General features: G+C 34.7%; 1 protein-coding gene across 1 annotated transcript in view; it reads right to left on the reverse strand.

Annotated features, from left to right (window-relative positions):
- The window catches only part of Pkn2 (protein kinase N2), a 91,103-nt gene that overhangs the window by 58,831 nt on the left and 15,058 nt on the right, over positions 1 to 17,214 (reverse strand). Inside the window, exon 2 of the mRNA NM_178654.4 lies at positions 3,682 to 3,982. Coding sequence (NP_848769.2) covers positions 3,682 to 3,982 — 301 coding nt within the window. The remainder of the gene's footprint in view (positions 1 to 3,681; positions 3,983 to 17,214) is intronic.

Consider the following 17,214-nt stretch of genomic DNA (forward strand, 5'->3'; position numbering starts at 1 on the left):
TTTATGGAACTGCTGAGATAGATTTCCCCTTGTATTTTAAAGTATATGGAAAATGAATGGAAGACTAAGAAATTCTGGGCATAAATAGCAAATATTCATTTCATGTGCCTTGGAATAGCAAATGAACACTTAATTTTTTTTTTTTTTTTTGGTTTTTCGAGATAGGGTTTCTCTGTGTACTCCTGGCTGTCCTGGAACTCACTCTGTAGACCAGGCTGGCCTCGAACTCAGAAATCCACCTGCCTCTGCCTCCCAAGTGCTGGGATTAAAGGTGTGGGCCACCACACCCGGCTCCTTAATTTTTAATACCAGCCCCAAATGTCCAGGCCTTTATAATAAACAACATTTCAGCATTATATAATTAAGAAGTCCACCTGATAAAAATCCTTACTTTATAAATAGGTAAAACTGTTTACTGTACACAGCAGTAAACAATAAAAGACCCTGTACTAAGGGTCTGTACTAAGCAAGATAAAAGGCAAGGACTGTCACACAAAGCTGTCCCTTCCAGCCTCCATCTATGTGCCATGGCATGTATGTAGCAAATGACTTAAGACCTATTTCAGGGGTAAATTATGAGCAAGCCTCTAGGCTAAGGAGAAAGCTCAGTGTGCAAGTCTGACAATTAGAGTTCAGATCCCCAGGACCACATAAAAGTCAGACATGGTAATATAAACATCTGTAATCCTAGTGTTCCTTCCTATAGGGAAATAGGAGACATAGATAAGAGAAACCTCAGAAATTTGCTGGCCAGCTAGCCTGGTGTACATACACAGCAGTAAACAATACAAGATCCTATACCAAGCAAGGTAAAAGGCAAGGACTGACACACAAAGCTGTCTCTTCCGGCCTCCATGTATGTATCATGGCATGTTTGTGTATGCCTGTGCTGAACACACACACACACACACACACACACACACACACAAAGTGCTGATTTTAACAAAATTAAGAAATTTTGTTCCAACACACTAAAGTATTAAGCAATCAAAGTACAAACTGACATTGTATACATCTGTTTTCCAATTATCTAGAAAGTAAATATTAAATGTTATCTTTAAAAAAAGCCAACCAACCAACCAAACCATTATCAGTAGAACATAATTTTGGTATTATCCTAAAACTTAATTTTAGGCTTATCCTCTGTCTTAATATTTAAAGTGAAATGACAAAGTATGCTTTCATAACAATTACAAAAAATAAAGGTACAATTTCAATTTGCTAGGGTTTATACATTTATAATAGTCACAATTATATGCTGCTATGTCTCAGTTTCTAAAATCCTGGAGAATAGCTGGGCTTGGTGGCGCATGCCTTTAATCCCAGCACTGGGGAGGCAGAGGCAGGTGGATTTTTGAGTTTGAGGCCAGCCTGGTCTACAAAGTGAGTTCTAGGACAGCCAGGGCTACACAGGGAAACACTGTCTGGAAAAAACAAAACAAAAAAAAACCTGGAGAACATGAGGAAATGTGTGAACCTTCACTGGGCACACAATTAGTGAGTAATAAACATGGATGGAAATAGAACAATAAATGAACAAAGCAGCACAGAGAGGAAAAGGACAGTCAGAGAAGCTTTCACAATGTTATCAACTTGGCTTCTTAGGGAGCCCATGAATTTGACAGTAGGGCTTAAAGAAGGTCTTTTTTTAAATAAATGTCTGAAGAAATAGTCAATACCCTAAGAAAAGTATAATAGTGGCTTCTAGGGCTGAGGACTGAGTGGGAACTGACTGGGACAGAAAGAAATGTAATCACTGAAGTAATGGAGCCTTCTGAGTAGACCTAATGACATCTCTCTAGATACATTGTATACATTTGTTAAAAAATCATCAAATTGTATATTTCAACATATATGTAAATCACTCACACATTTATCATATGGGTTTTTTTATTCCACTAAAATTAAATTTTTAAAGGGGACTAACCGAATGGGCTACATTTTGTGTTACTAAAACATTCATATTTGAATGAATCACAAGACTGCTCTCAGCATTCTATGAAGAAAAAAATGCTTTCTCTAAATAAAGTTTAAAGCTCTAGCAGTTTCTTATTTTGGAATTCTAAAGATGCAACAGGCAAGACATGTAAGACTTGGCAGAGATCCAAACACAACAGACTATCTTAGTTTATAAAATAGTACTACTAAAAACGGAATTTTCATAATACACGTTTCCATTTATAATGTAATTACTAAATTTATGGGTAAGAGACTACCAGCTGAGGAGTAGAAATAGAAAGTGTTGTATAACTAGTTTGACTATTTTGAGCAAATTAATTCACACCTTTGGGACTGTTTCAGTTGTGAAACAAAGACTCGTTTCCTATTACTTATTTTATTTTAAAGATTAAGTTCTTGCACGTGGTTGAAAATCTATATACAGAAACTCCAAATAAGAGTTATGAGTCCTACATGTAGACACCAATTAAGTAAATGAAAAACACTAAATACTGTATTTTCTGACCCTTTTTAGACTGTTAATTTTACATCTATTGTATCTTACTACCTAAAGACGTTTGTCTAAAATCTCTGATGCTAGTGTTTTACTTTTTATAAGTGATTTTTCCTTTGTTTATTTTCTTTCTGCAAATGAAAGGATTATACTTTTTTTTTTCTTGAAAAGCTTACATTTTTCTTGAAAAGCTATATAATAAAAAAGCAATGCTGCCTTTAGCTTTAGTCTGAAGGAGGCAGGCAGTTTTCCTATCTTCACTTCTCGAACTACTGAAAAAATGTCTAATATCTGTTGTTTTTTTCTAAGAGAAAGAAAGAAAGAAAGAAAGAAAGAAAGAAAGAAAGAAAGAAAGAAAGAAAGAAAGAAAGAAAGAAAGGAAGAAAGAAAGAGAGGGAGGAAGGGAGGGAGATAGGAAGGAAGGAAGAGAGGGAGGGAGGGAGGGAGGGAGGGAGGGAGGGAGGGAGGGAGGGAGCTGGGGCGGGGGGGGGGGGGCACAGGTCTGTAATTTTAGCATTCTGGAGGCATAGACTGTGATTTTGATACCAGCTTGGATACAGAGTGAGTTCTAGGACAGCTAGGGTTACAGAGAGAAATTCTTATTAAGCAATGTGCCTGTGAGCTTAGGTGCTTAACTCAGGTTCATAGTGCACAAAGACCAAGGTAATAAGTTTGATTAATGACCGAAAAATCTTTAGTATAGATTTTTATAGAACGCATCTTTCTTTCACATTTACTTATTGATTTATTTATTTATTTGGGAGGGAGTAAATGAAGTCAGAAGAAAATCAGTCCTTCCATTATGTGGGTACTGGGAATTAAAAGGTCTCAAGTCTTCAGGCTCCAAAACTCAGGCCGAGGAACAAACACCGTTCCTCTCTAGGCCATCTTGTTGGCCCCATGGAATGAATTTTTCACTTTTGAATCATCGGGTCCACTTTGCTAAGAGTATGTGGTTGACTCAGTACAAAAGAATACTAGAAAATAACTCCCAAGTCCTGTCCTACTCACTAAAGATAAATACAACAGTTATTTATCTCTAAGTAAATGCTTCAGTTTTCACAGCCATAAACTCACTAACCTGAACAATACAGAAACAAGACCCTAACCACAACAGAAAACAGTCTCTACTTTTCCAACAGCTAAAAGCTACCAGCATAAAACAAAATTCTCTGGAAGGATATCTGTCCTGCTAATATATCACAGAAACAGCCAACAGAGCACAATACCTGTGGAGTCCTCTGGATCCGATACAACGATGTGTGCATTTAATTCTTGTAGCTTGTGATGTAATTCTTCTAATTTTTTATTTGATTTTTTCAAAATGTTGTCTACATAAGCCAAATTTTTCTTATCTGTTGTAACTTTCCTCAGGTTTTCAGCTCCTTCTTTGATTTTCAGTTCTTTCCTTATTTCTCTCTTTATTCGATCCTTGATGTCGTCCAATTTCTGTTGCACCATTGTATCTGAAAAGTCTAATTTCTGAACAGCACTCACATTCTCAGAAAATGGAAGAGTCCGGGAATCTCCCTATAATAGACAAGTAAATGAAAACTAAGTAAACAAGTATACAATAATGGAGTCTGGAAAAGCAAATGTGCAACATTAAGGATAAGTGTTTGTATCTTGAAGAAACTATTTATTAACTGAGTTACATATAACTTTCTCCTTAATAGGAAACACTACTTATTTCCCTGTATTAAAACCATATGGAAGCATAAGTTCAAATATTCTATCCATTTACTAAGTAATATTATTTGACAAATACACTTAAAGTGAGCTAGGCATGATGCCTCGTATCTTTAATTCCAAAGGGAAGCCAAGGCAGAAGGACTGCAAGGTTCAGGGACAGTTTGGGATATACAGCAAGACTCTATCTTAAAAAAAAAAAATCTAGCTACATACATAAATTACAATACATTTACATATAAAGGCATCACAGGGTTGTGTAAAGATGGTTAAATTGTCACTCACAAACTCTGGGCAAGTTATGCAATCTTTTAAAAGTCAATTTATTTATCGATAAAAATCAAAATAACACTATCATGGCCTTTCAGAAATATTTGGAAATTCAAGACATTCTAAGAGAAATTTCGAGTACAATTTTGACTCACTAATCGCTTAATAAAAACATTACTAGATTCTAAAGGTGAATAATATTCTCCTCTATAAAAAATCACATGAAAATAAACTAGCAAAATCTTTCTGGCCACTTTTTATCGAATTACCATATGTATTAGTCTTTTGAAGATGATAATCAGAATTCTATATATTTCATGGCTAACTTATCAGATAAATTTACTTGCCAATACAAAAACATTATTAGCAGAAAAAAATCTTTAAATTGTCTTAAAAGCTAAAATAGAACCCATACAATTATTCTTTGTAAAATGGAACATCAGTTAAGCAGACTCAAACTACATGTAGATAAGCCAAAGTTAGTTTAGCTACTTTTTATTCATCTAACTACACAAATGATAATGGATATTAGTTTAACAGCACTGCTTTGAATATTTTTAAAGTCTGAGGGCAATCAATATACTGGTTTCCTCTGAGAAGAGTTGGGTTGTGGCTGAGATGGAAAAGAAGTTATTTCACTGTGTAGCATGTTTACATACCTCTGAAAGTACATATTACACTTATAGATAAGTACATCCTACTTAAATTTTTGGCATATTATATTTTACATCCAATCTTTAACTTATAATAAAAATATGTAGCATCTAAAGTTGGGGGAAAGATGGGCTAATGGTAGCATCTTATATAAAAGATGAAGGAACTGACTTCTATTAATTTGTTTCTAACATTCTTAAATATCTCCTTGACATTCTGACAGACAAAACATGCTATCAAAAACAAACAAAAAGCAAAACAGAAAACCTTAACACGCATGTCTATATAATATCTATTCTATACTCCATGCATCTCACCTAAGCTAATTCCTGAAATATGCATATTGGCTTTAAGTTTCTTATTTTTATCTAAGTGTATTTAGGATGATCTTCGTCCCGGTCTAAAATACTGTTGAAGTTTTTCAGTATTCATTCATTCACTCATTTGTCTGTTCACTCATTCAATCATTAATTCACTCACATAATGAGTGCTGGTAATAAAACTCAAGGTGCTTCACATGCTAGCCAAGCTCTCTACCGCTTCCCCACTTCTCCAGTTCCGTCAACAACTATCATCCAATGTGAGTCTCGTCATTTTATCTTTCAATTCACCTTAGGTTAGGTATTGAAATCACCAAAATATGACAACTGCCAACAAATAAGAAATTCCTACTGTAGAGTCTTATGTAAAGTAGAATGAGGCAAAAAATACTTTAGACAAAAAAAGACTTGAATCCCACTCCATTAGGTATTTTTATTTCAGTTCTTTTAAGCTCACTAGATAATATCGCAGAAATTCCTTTTTAACTTTTTGTTCTTAAATTAACATTATGCAATAAGTCACAAGTCCCTTAAAATTTCTTGGTTCGTGGTATCCTTATCATTTCAGTAATGTTTTTTTCCTCTTTGCAGGCAAAAAAAAAAACAAAAAACAAAAACAAAAACAACCACCCAATAGTTCTATTTAGTAAATTCTAAGGCCCAATTATCCTAATATTTGTGTTTTAACAACTTAGTCATGGTATACAGTAACAATATAAATTGAAACAAAAATTTAACATTTATATAACAATTTTAAAAGCTGTTAAAGATTAAAAACACCTCACATATTTGATTTTGATTCTTTGAAGACCCTTGCTTATTATTACACTTCAACTCTTATTTCTTTTCAAATTATTCTCCAAACTCCAACATTAACAAGCTATGGGAAATTCCTCTGAGAGACCATTTCTCTTGGCTCCATCACCACGCACGTTATACCTTTGGGATATACCACCTCTCTGCCTCCAACTATTTCTTCCAAGTTCCTTATTGGCCTGGGTAACTTTTTGTTTCAAAGTTCATGACAAAGAAAGAATTTCCTGCCAATGTTCTCCCCTGGGAGTTAAATGACTCTCCTATGTGTTGTACTAGGGATCTTGTTTAAATAATTATCCCTTTTGTTATCTGATCACTCCAAAGACTAAGAGAGGTTTGAGGGCAGAGCTTTTTTTTTTCCAGATAAAACTTTTTTTTTTTTAAAAGAGAAAGTAAAAAAGATGTCACTTAATCTGCAAGTGTGCACGCACACACACATTCTCTCCATTCTCTTTCTCTCTCTTCTCTCTTCTCTCTCCCTCCAAAGAATGCATGCTTCTGTCTTTCTGACAAAAGTATACTCCCGAAGTTCAGAGGGAACCTAGGATTCCAGCACTGGAAAGTCAGGTATGAGCTGTGACTGATAGCAGGTTGGCTCTCTCTGCTTTCCATAGAGCTGACTTTTTAGTTACCATAGTTTTATTCCCACTCACACACGCTTGCATTTCCAATAACCAAAATGAGGTGTTTAATCAGCTAAACTGTGATACTATCCCCAAAACATCAATCATAATGCCAGGCACCATTACTAGGCAATAATACTCTTAATCTGAATAAACTAAATTAGCTACCAAAAAATGTAGATAAGCAGTAGAAAATCCTTAGTGTAACTTCTGCCTTAGTATTTTCTGTTCAGGGAGAACTGACTGACTGTACCTACCTTAATTACCAGCTTCATGTTTTTATTCACTAGTTCAGAACTATTTTTAACTCCATAAATGTCATGCTGCCTCACAAAGTTGATACTTGTTTCATGTTTCTGCAGAAAGTACAGTGTAGTATGCCTATTATCCCAGGACCTGGGACGCAAAGACAGAAAAACTGAGACTAACTGGCCTGGCAGCAGTTCAAGGCCTGCCTGAGCTACATGGTGAGACCTTATCTGGAAAAACAAAGTGGCAAGGAGTTGTCTGGCTCGTTCTAGATCCTGGATTTGATTCCTACCACCACACTGTAAATAACAAAACCAAAGTTGGATCCAATTCCTAATTGCAAAGCCCCTTTTTATATTCATTAATATGCTCTGAAAGTATGACAGGACGAGAAAAACAAGGAGTCCATGAGCTAATTGTAAAGATTCCGCTAAAGTCTCAGCTGTGCAGCTCATCCACCATCACTGAGTGCACATAAAGAAGACCCATACTTCCCACCTTATCACTGGAAATGCATGTTTAGCCATTTCCTGCTAGTCAAAATCATCTAAATCTTGCTGCTTACATACATTCTAATTTTATTTTGCTTTGCTAAGACTCAAGTGTTAAAAAAAAAAAAACAAACAAAAACAAAACCAAAAAAAAAAACCAAAGAACAAAAAAAACTACTAATCTAAGTCAACATATACCAACTGATTGACCAAAATTGTTTTAATAAGGTTTTCATTATCAATCTCACTGACTAATATTGAAGCTGAAATGATGTAGTTTAAGTAAAGAGGTTTTAATTGGTAGAATAAAAACAACTAAATGAATAATAGACAAAGTAAAAGTTACAAGGATGTCAAAGGAAGCAAAATTCCTCACACAGAAATAAAAGTGTACCTGAATTATTTTCATTAAAGAAAATTGCTGCTGACAAAAAAGACTACACCTTTTTGCCCATGTGACAAAGATGATTACACCATTTTTTTGTCCATTGGACAAAGATTTTTAAAAATTATACTGCTGACTATACACAGCTCTAAGACTAATAGCCTTAATAGAAAGTTACTAATATAAGTAGAAACCTACAATTTCTTTTGATGTAGTAATTCTAATCGTAGAAATATGACAAAAGAAAATAAATAGTAATTATTGCTAGCTAAAAACACCACAACTATAAAAGAATTTATCTTTATCAGTAAAAAACAATCAGGATGCTACTTAAGTGTCATTACAAAAGCTTACAGAATAAACACATTTCTCTTATTTATGGCTTTCATTAACCAACTCACAACAGTATATCTGACTTGGCATATTGCTAAGTATACATAGCTTTATTTCAAATGTTATGTTTAATATAAGAAGAGAAAAAGATATTGAAATAGTCACAACTATCTCTGGATCAAAGTATTAACAGGTATTTTTAGTCTGTTCATCCAAATTGTATATATTCTCTCTGCCTTGGAAATAATTTTTTCTATTCTTCTAGCCTGCCTAATAAGAATATTATTTAGAAGGAACCAAAAGTTACACCTCCTACACTGTCTACCCTTGGCCTCAATCCCCTTCCTCTTCTAAATAGTCCCTCCTCTTGTTTCATGTCTTATATGTTTGGTGTGTATGTGTGCATGTGTGCTTATTTTATCTAGATTTGGTATTATGAGAGAAAATACGAGATTTGTCTTTTTGAAATGTGGCTTATTTCACTTAACATGAGAAAGTAAAATAACACTCTTCTATCCACTTTCTTGCAAATAACATAATTTAATTCTTCTTTGCAGCTTGAGTAAAACTCTACTATGTATATATTCTGCATTTTCTTTGTCCATTTATCTACTTACAAACATCTATGCTGACTATACATTGACTTTTGTGAAGACGTCTTTACGATGCCCAAATTCTCTGCTATATGTCGACCTAAGTCCTTCGGCTATATGTACTCAGAGAGGCACATCATCATATGGCTATTCTACTTTCAATATTCATATTGATTGGCACAGCAAATGCATTAATTTACATCCCTCCACACAAATAATTTATGATGGTTTCTTTTCTCCAGCATTATAAATACTAATTTGACTATAGGAAAACACACATGAGGACCTCTTCTAACAATTTAATTCTTTAGCTATTACTATGATTAAATGAAAATTCAGGGAAGAATTTGGCAACAAAAATGATAGAGCTGTGTTAAGAAAAATGCAGGGAAGCCATGTTGAAGGGACAGTACACTAATACAAATGGCACTGAGTTACCCTCCTTCCTTTCATTCTGTCTCTGGGGTAGCCTTTGACTTGCTCTTTCTAAAGCTATGCGGTAAAAGCAACAGCAATATGACATTCAGGGAAATTTCAAGGTTGGCCTTAAGAAGACTCAAAGCTATTTATCATCAAAATTGTGATTATTAAATGTTACAAAAATCCTAGGCTCTTCTGCTAGCAAGAGCAGGGAGCCCTGGAAAGTGAGAGGTGCCACATGGACAGAGTTCACTTAAAAAAGAACAAAGTACCCCATTTGCCCCAGCTATTATAACTGAGATGCCAGACATTGAACCCATAGTGGTAATTCCAGCTTGCCACCAGCTGACTACAGCTGCATCAGTGAACTCAGCTCAGGCCAGCAGAACACCTAATGATCTGTCAGAATCACAGGATATTTGTATGCAGAAAAAAGAACTATGAGAGTGAAGCTATGGTTGATCCAAGTTCTAAGTAGTCTCATTAGTTGTAACTAATTACTTTTCATGGAACCTCAATGGAAGTATCACCATTTGATAAAAGGAATGTTAATACTACTATAACAGAAAAGTTAACAAGCAATGCATTACTAGTTTTCTTAACATCTTCCCACATACCATCTCTATGAAAATACAAACTCTACAATTCTCCCCCCAAATAAAAGATACATACTTGATATAAAAATATATACAAATATTGACTAAAATACATATAATAGATATTATTCCTGGATACTTGACATAGAATGGTGAAAAGAATCTACATTATAAGCTAAGCACAAGTTCACAGTGATATACACAACTATAATCTATGGTTATGTAGATCATGTGTATGGCAATATTAATTATTTTAATTGTCTCCCTTTGCTAATATGTAAATTCTTATTCAGTGAGAAATCTGACTCCTACTGTCCACCACACCTTTAATATATAGAAGTACAAACTATTGAACTCAGTAAGAGCATAGTGGTTAGACAGCTATCCATTTTTCTGCAAATTAATCCAATAAAAATCTATTTAGAAAACCATAACCTTTATACTTAAATATTGCCAATGAAAAGACAAGCCACAACTACAAAACCATGTGTATACAATAAAGGAAACCATGTGTATACAATAAAGGAAACCATGTGTACACAATAAAGGAAACCATGTGTACACAATAAAGGAAACCATGTGTATACAATAAAGGAAAGGACCAAGGCAGAGAAAAGGGTTTTGTCAAAAACACTCGCAAATTTTAGGTTAAGATGTTGAAGAAAGATATAAGACTCTATAGAAGTAATATTTATTTTAAGACTTTAGCAATGATTAGGAGTTAATCTAAAAGAAGAGACAGAAGAGCTGTCCCTGCTTGAACTAAAATAAAAGCCAGAATTATTATATCATTGGTTCTTGAAAAGATGGAATTGTTATCTTTGAGCCTATCTAGTTAGTCCAGCCAAACAACATATAACTCTAAGACCATTGAGAGATGAAAGGGAATAAACCGACCAGATAGTCAATTCTCTACATATTCTCCTTATTGTAGATTTTCCCTTTAAAGCCAAAGGAAGGAAAAATTAAATGGAAACAGACAAATAAAAGAGACAAATGACCAAAGAACACCAGAAGTCCCAGCTCTTTGGCCAGAGAAATGAAAATGAAGAGAAAGTTTTTGGCACCACTAATCTACTAATTAATTTTTTTTAATGGTTTTTTGAGACAGGGTTTCTCTGTGTAGTCCTGGCTGTCCTGGAACTCATTCTGTAGACCAGGCTGGCCGCAAACTCAGAAATCCGCCTGCCTCTGCCTCCTGAGTGCTGGGATTAAAGGCATGCAAAGAAAACAAGCTTTAAAAATAGTAAATATATCAGAAATAGTCAACAGAAACTACAGTCTTAAGTAGATTCTGACTTATAATGCTTAACTTATTTTTTTTCATGTTACTATCATTAATAATTTATAATATACCTAGATTTAATAATCATTTAAAAATCACACATATTATTATATTCTGGATAATTTAGAATATAGCTTACTTTGTTTTTGACAACATTATTAGTAGTCATATAATCCTCCTAAACGTAGATAAAGAGAGTAGGAGGTGGCTGGAGAGCTGACTCAGTAGTTAGGAATACTTGTTGTTCTTATAGACAACCCAGGGCTTGGGTCCCAGTACCCATATGGTGACTCTGTAACTTTAGTTCCAATGCCTACCATTCTCTGCACACACCAGGCACACACTGTGTACATAGACACACGCACTGAAAACACTCATATATATACTAAGTATTTACTAAATGAATTTACTAAGTATTTATTAAATGAAGAAGTGTGTTAGTTTGAATAACAATGGCCCCCACAGCATCATATATAGAGTGTTTATAGTCACCAGGAAGTAGAACTCTTTGATAGGATTAGAAGGATTAGGATGTTTGACCTTGTTGTGTCACTGGAGGTGAACTTTGGGGTTTCAAAAGCCCAAGCCAAGCCTAGTCTCTCTTTGCCGATAGATTAGGATGTAGCTCTCAGCTACTGCTTCAATGCCATAAATGTCTCCACACCCTTACCATGATGACAATAGAGTACGTATCTGAAACTGTAGGTAAGCCTCCCATTAAATGCTTTCTTTTATAAAAGTTGCCTTGGTCACTGTATCTCTTCAAAGCAATAGAACACTAAGACAAGGGTTTCTGAATAAGAAAACCTAAATTATAGTCATAGTCTATCATTGATTTATTGTAGGATTTTTCAAATACTTCAATTGTTTCTTTTGTAAGATAGTGCTAGTTGAGCTACATCAATTTCAAATGATTAAGAATTTGAACACGATAACGTGAAAAGAATGACTGTCATTGAATACAGGGTAATATTATAAGAACTTCATCCTTAATAAATTTTGTATAAAATATGAAGTAAGGCTGAGCCTGGTGGCATATGTCTCTTAATCCCAGTACTTGGGCAGTAGAGGCATGGATCTTTGAGGTTTGTTTCAAGGCCAGCCTACATACTGAGTTCCAGACCAGACCATGGCTAAAAAGACAGACCGTGTCTCAAAAACAAAAACAACAAAGAGAAGAAAACATGAAGAGAGTTCCAGAAAAAACTTTCTTCTAACATTTTAGGATTGTAAGAATTTTGAGAACTTAAATCTCAGGCCACTTCTAGGAAGCCTTCTTTCATTAGCTCATCTTCAGGCAAACTGTTCCTAATTATTTGACATTTATACACTCTGGCTAACTTATCAACAGCATGGTTCAATACTATCCAATGACTTCATAGAGTACATTACACCATCCTGATTCCTAGAAGCAGTTTTTCATTTCTAGCTGCCTCCATACTCCTCACTATGTAAGCGTTTTATGGATTTTTTAACCCAGCACGCCTCAAACACCTCAACAGTCTTTCCAGATCTCCTTATTTCTGTTAATGAGGACGAAATCCTTAGTTATCCATTGTCAATCCTTTAGAATTGGCTTTTAATACTTTCTTTCCTTTCTGCTTCAATATCCAATCAATAGCCAGATTCTATATTATCCACTTTTCATTCCCTCTGCAAGAAACCTTTATACGTTCTTATAGCCAAAGGAGTAATGTACAAAGAAAATGTTTTCTAAGATTTGTCGTTGCTCAATTTAAGACCTTGGTTAATTTTTTTTACGTCCTCTTAAAGAAAAAACTACATAGTCTAATAAATCATAAATTTAAGTCTCAACATAATGTTTGTACTCAGTCAAATGTTTATATACTCCTATATAATCTTTCCTCTCAGTGGTATTTAAAATAGTATGTATATTCCCAATATTAACTTTCATTTTGTTAAAAAACTTACATTCTGGTGTTTTGAAACCAGAATCAATGGTTTTCTTCTTTAGTGGAAATTTGGTCTGCATGCTTACTTTTTTCCCCTTCACTATCTTACTTCAAGCAGCTCTTCAAAGTGTCATCCACGGTTGCCTTCAAGTCCCATTATCCTAGTCTAATTATTTAATTATTCAACAACTATCTGTCATATTTTAATCTTCGCAAGAAAAGAAAATATACTCAATACTATTAGATATGTTGCTAATTATTATATGATCAAGACTCAGAACAATACTTTGAATACAGCAGATGTTTATAGGGATTGCTTAAATGAATAAAGAAATGGTCATACAAAATTAACATACAAGTAACAATAAAGAAAAAGAATCACACTAGCCTATCAACTTTTCTATAAGCAATACTCAAAAGAAAAGTCACACATGAGGTATAATATACTGTATCATTAAACAGAGTAAAGTTTCAAATGTGGCACATTCCATTGTAGGTGAAGCTGAACAAGAAAAACCTATAGAGAGCCTGCTAATACCCACAACTCATTTCCTTATTCTTATTCATATAATACAGGAAGTACAGGTTTAACAGGTTCAACCACACACACCGAATTAGAGAATAACCGGTAGGCCACCACTGTGTATGTACAGAATATAAGTAGACCTTAAGTGTGGGGTGGGAAACAAAAACCAGGGCTAATGTAGCTCTGTGGTAGACTGTTTGCCTAGCATGAACACAATGTTTGATTCAGTCTCCAGCACACATAAGAAAACATGCACACACAACATACTTGGGAAGAGGGCAGAATAATAAATATTGTATCCAATAAGCTACTGAACATTAGTAAGGTTTCTTTCAAACACAAAAGAGACGTGCAGCAGCAATGAGCAGCTCCCACCCCTGCAATAACATTCACACTTTGAATTACACAGGCTGCTTTTGTCATTATCTACTGTTCTGACATAATGTAAGACCAAAAAGTGTCTTCCCTTAATATTTTGGCTAGGAAAATATAATCATGTAACTCATACAAAATTAATTCAGAATAGGCAATAAGTGAATAAAAAACAAATCTCTGTAGTAATCGAGGAGATACAATTAATATTACATCCTTTCGTCCAAATAATTGGAAACTTTTAAAATATAATCTTATAAAAAAGAAACTATAGTATAGAGAACAGTTTGGCAGTAATTATGAGATTAACTTGACAGTATTTACCTTTGTAGAACCTGCAATTCCATCTAGATAATAAACTGAAAATGAAAACATATAGGACTGAGAAGTTGGCTCAGTAGTACAGCACTTGCCTATCACAAACATAAAGGAACTGAGTTCAGTGCGTGTGCATGCGTGTGTGTGTGTGTGTGTGTGTGTGTGTGTGTGTGTGTGCGTGCACATGCATGTGCATGTGGGGGTGGGGGGAAAGAGGGATACTATATGTAAAACAAAAAAGTTTTGATCATGCCATAATTTGTAGCAGGAAAAAATACTATAATCAATTTATATAGCCATAACATAAAAATGAAGATTTACAATAAGGGTATAAATGAGATAAGAAATATACTGCTGCTAGTGCTTTAGATAAATACACATTTCCTAGATAAATACCAAAAACAGTGTCACTTCGATTTTATCACAATAAATCAATAAGCTACACATAAAAAGCTTGTATTAGGGCTGGAGAGATGGCTCAGCAGTTAAGAGCACTGACTGCTCTTCCAGAGGTCCTTAGTTCAATTCCCAGCAATCACATGGTGGCTCACAAACAGCTGAAATGGAATCCGATGCCCCCTTCTGGTGTGTCTGAAGACAGCTACAGTGTACTCATATACATGAAATAGATACTAAGTAAATATTTTTTAAAAAGCTTGTATTAATATTCCAAATCTACCAATAATGAGATCTGATGCCCTCTTCTGGGGTGTCTGAAGACAGCTACAGTGTACTTACATATAGGAAATGACTAAATCTTTTTTCAAATATATATACTGATTTTAAAAAGAATTATTCAGCAGTTCTGTATGGATGAGGACTATTGGTCAAGTGTGGTGGTTTGAATGAGAATACTCCCCATAGGATCATATATTTGAATGCTTGGTTCACAGTTAGTGGAACTGTTTGGGAAAGGCTGGGAGGTATGGCCTTGTTGAAGGTGGTGTCACCTTGGGGTGGACTCTGTGGTTTCAAAAGTCCATGCAATTGCCAGTTAGCTCTGCCTATGCTTGTGGGTCAGAATATAAGCCCTCAGTTACCACTACAATGCCATGACTGCCTGCAAATGTGCCCCCTCTCACTGCAATGGTCATGACCTCCCCCTCTGAAACTGTAAGCCCCTAATAAACTCTTTTTCTTCTAACAGTAGTCTTGGTCATGGTGTCTTAACACAGCAATAAAAAAGTAAGACAGCAACAATAGTGCGAGTGTTCATTAAGATCAATTACATAAAATAAATGCTACATTTCACTTAATCTTACAGTAAACTAACAAGACAGAAGGAAGACAGAAGTGTTATACAATTATTTTTGCATTTTTGGTCATGAGCCTAGCCTTTAACAACTGAGGAATCTCTCCAGCTCATATAAAAAAATCAGTAACAGAAATTTAAGTAGTAATTTAAATCATGAAACTTTTACATGCCATAGATTTTATAGTAGTAAATGAAAGTAACTGTCATTTTATTTTTATATAAGATGATCAGATACTCTCCCACAGACAGTTTAATAACAAATTTATCTTTAATAAATCAATTTTTACACAGAATAACACTAGATCATTAGTCAGACTTTCTAATTCAAGATTTTTTTTGTCTTAGATTGTTTTTCTCAGGACAGGGTTTCTCTGTTCTGTTCTGAAACTTGCTCTGTAGACCAGACTGGCCTGCAACTCAGAAATCCACCTCCCAAGTGCTGGGATTAAAGGCGTGTACCACCATGCCTAACCTTACTTTTTAAAAGATATGCAGATCCTTAAAAGAACATAGCTTTTATTCCTAAGAAAAGAACAAAATATTTCAAATTGCAAAAACAATGCTAAAGAATTAAACATAATTTGAAGAACAAAGCAAAAAAATTACTGAATAGGTCTCCATCCAGTGGAAACTAAAAAAACAAAAACAAAACCACTCATAAAAGCCAAGCTGCTGAGTTTTCAATGGCCTTTCTTTGTAGCCATCCCAGTGAGGAGTAGGGGTAAGATGTGGTGGTCTACCAAGCAGAGTAAGCAAGAACACAAAATAAAGCACCGCTGTTTTTTTAAAAATTTATAGTCCTTATATCTTTGTTGCTGGTTTTTTTACCTCAAAAAAAAAAAAATACAACTCCCTTTTTTCATTTCCTGCTTTCATATATTGGTTCTCATTATTCCATTCCCCTTGGACTTACTGCTCCTCAGATATGTAGCTTAAAGGTTTTAAATTTATGAGTATGTGTATGTGTGTGCATGCAGTGTACATGGGGGCCGAAAACAGCAACAGATCCTCCGGAACTAGAGTTGCAGGCAGTATGAGCCACCTGAGAGCGATGCTAAGGACCACATTTTAATCTCTGCAAGAGCAGCAAGTGCTCTTTTAGCCCCTTAAGTCATCCCTCCAACCTGTTGTTTAAATCTTAACCAGTAGCTTTTCATGATTGTCTCAGCAAGAGGACTTAGAATCTAGAGTGCCATTGTCTAGGTCAGTAGTGTTAATCACATGTCTGTCTATATAATTTAACTTTAAATTTAAAGTGGCTAACAAGTGTGCTTAGTGGTTATCAAGCACAACAAGCTTTCTGCTGAGCAATGCAGTTCTAATGGGTAATGGCCAGGTCCATTTCTTTCAACAGATCATAGTTCTTAACATAGCATACCTGGCAATGCTAAGTACTATAAAGTATTTGGAATTGTTTGTTTGTTTGTTTGTTTTTTGTTGTTGTTGTTGTTTGCTTTTGAGACAGGGTTTCACTATAGTACCTTGGCAGACATGAAGCTCAAAGCAACCTTCCTACCTCAGCCTCCCAAATGAATTATAGGCGTTGAGTCTGTGCCTAGTAAATATTTGATTTGATAACAACTAATCACTATAATGGTAAATTAGTTCTACCAACACATGTTGTTTGCTTAACATTCTTGAAAAGCAGTAACAT

Source organism: Mus musculus, chromosome 3, assembly GCF_000001635.26.
Source record: "Mus musculus strain C57BL/6J chromosome 3, GRCm38.p6 C57BL/6J".
NCBI lineage: Eukaryota > Metazoa > Chordata > Mammalia > Rodentia > Muridae > Mus > Mus musculus.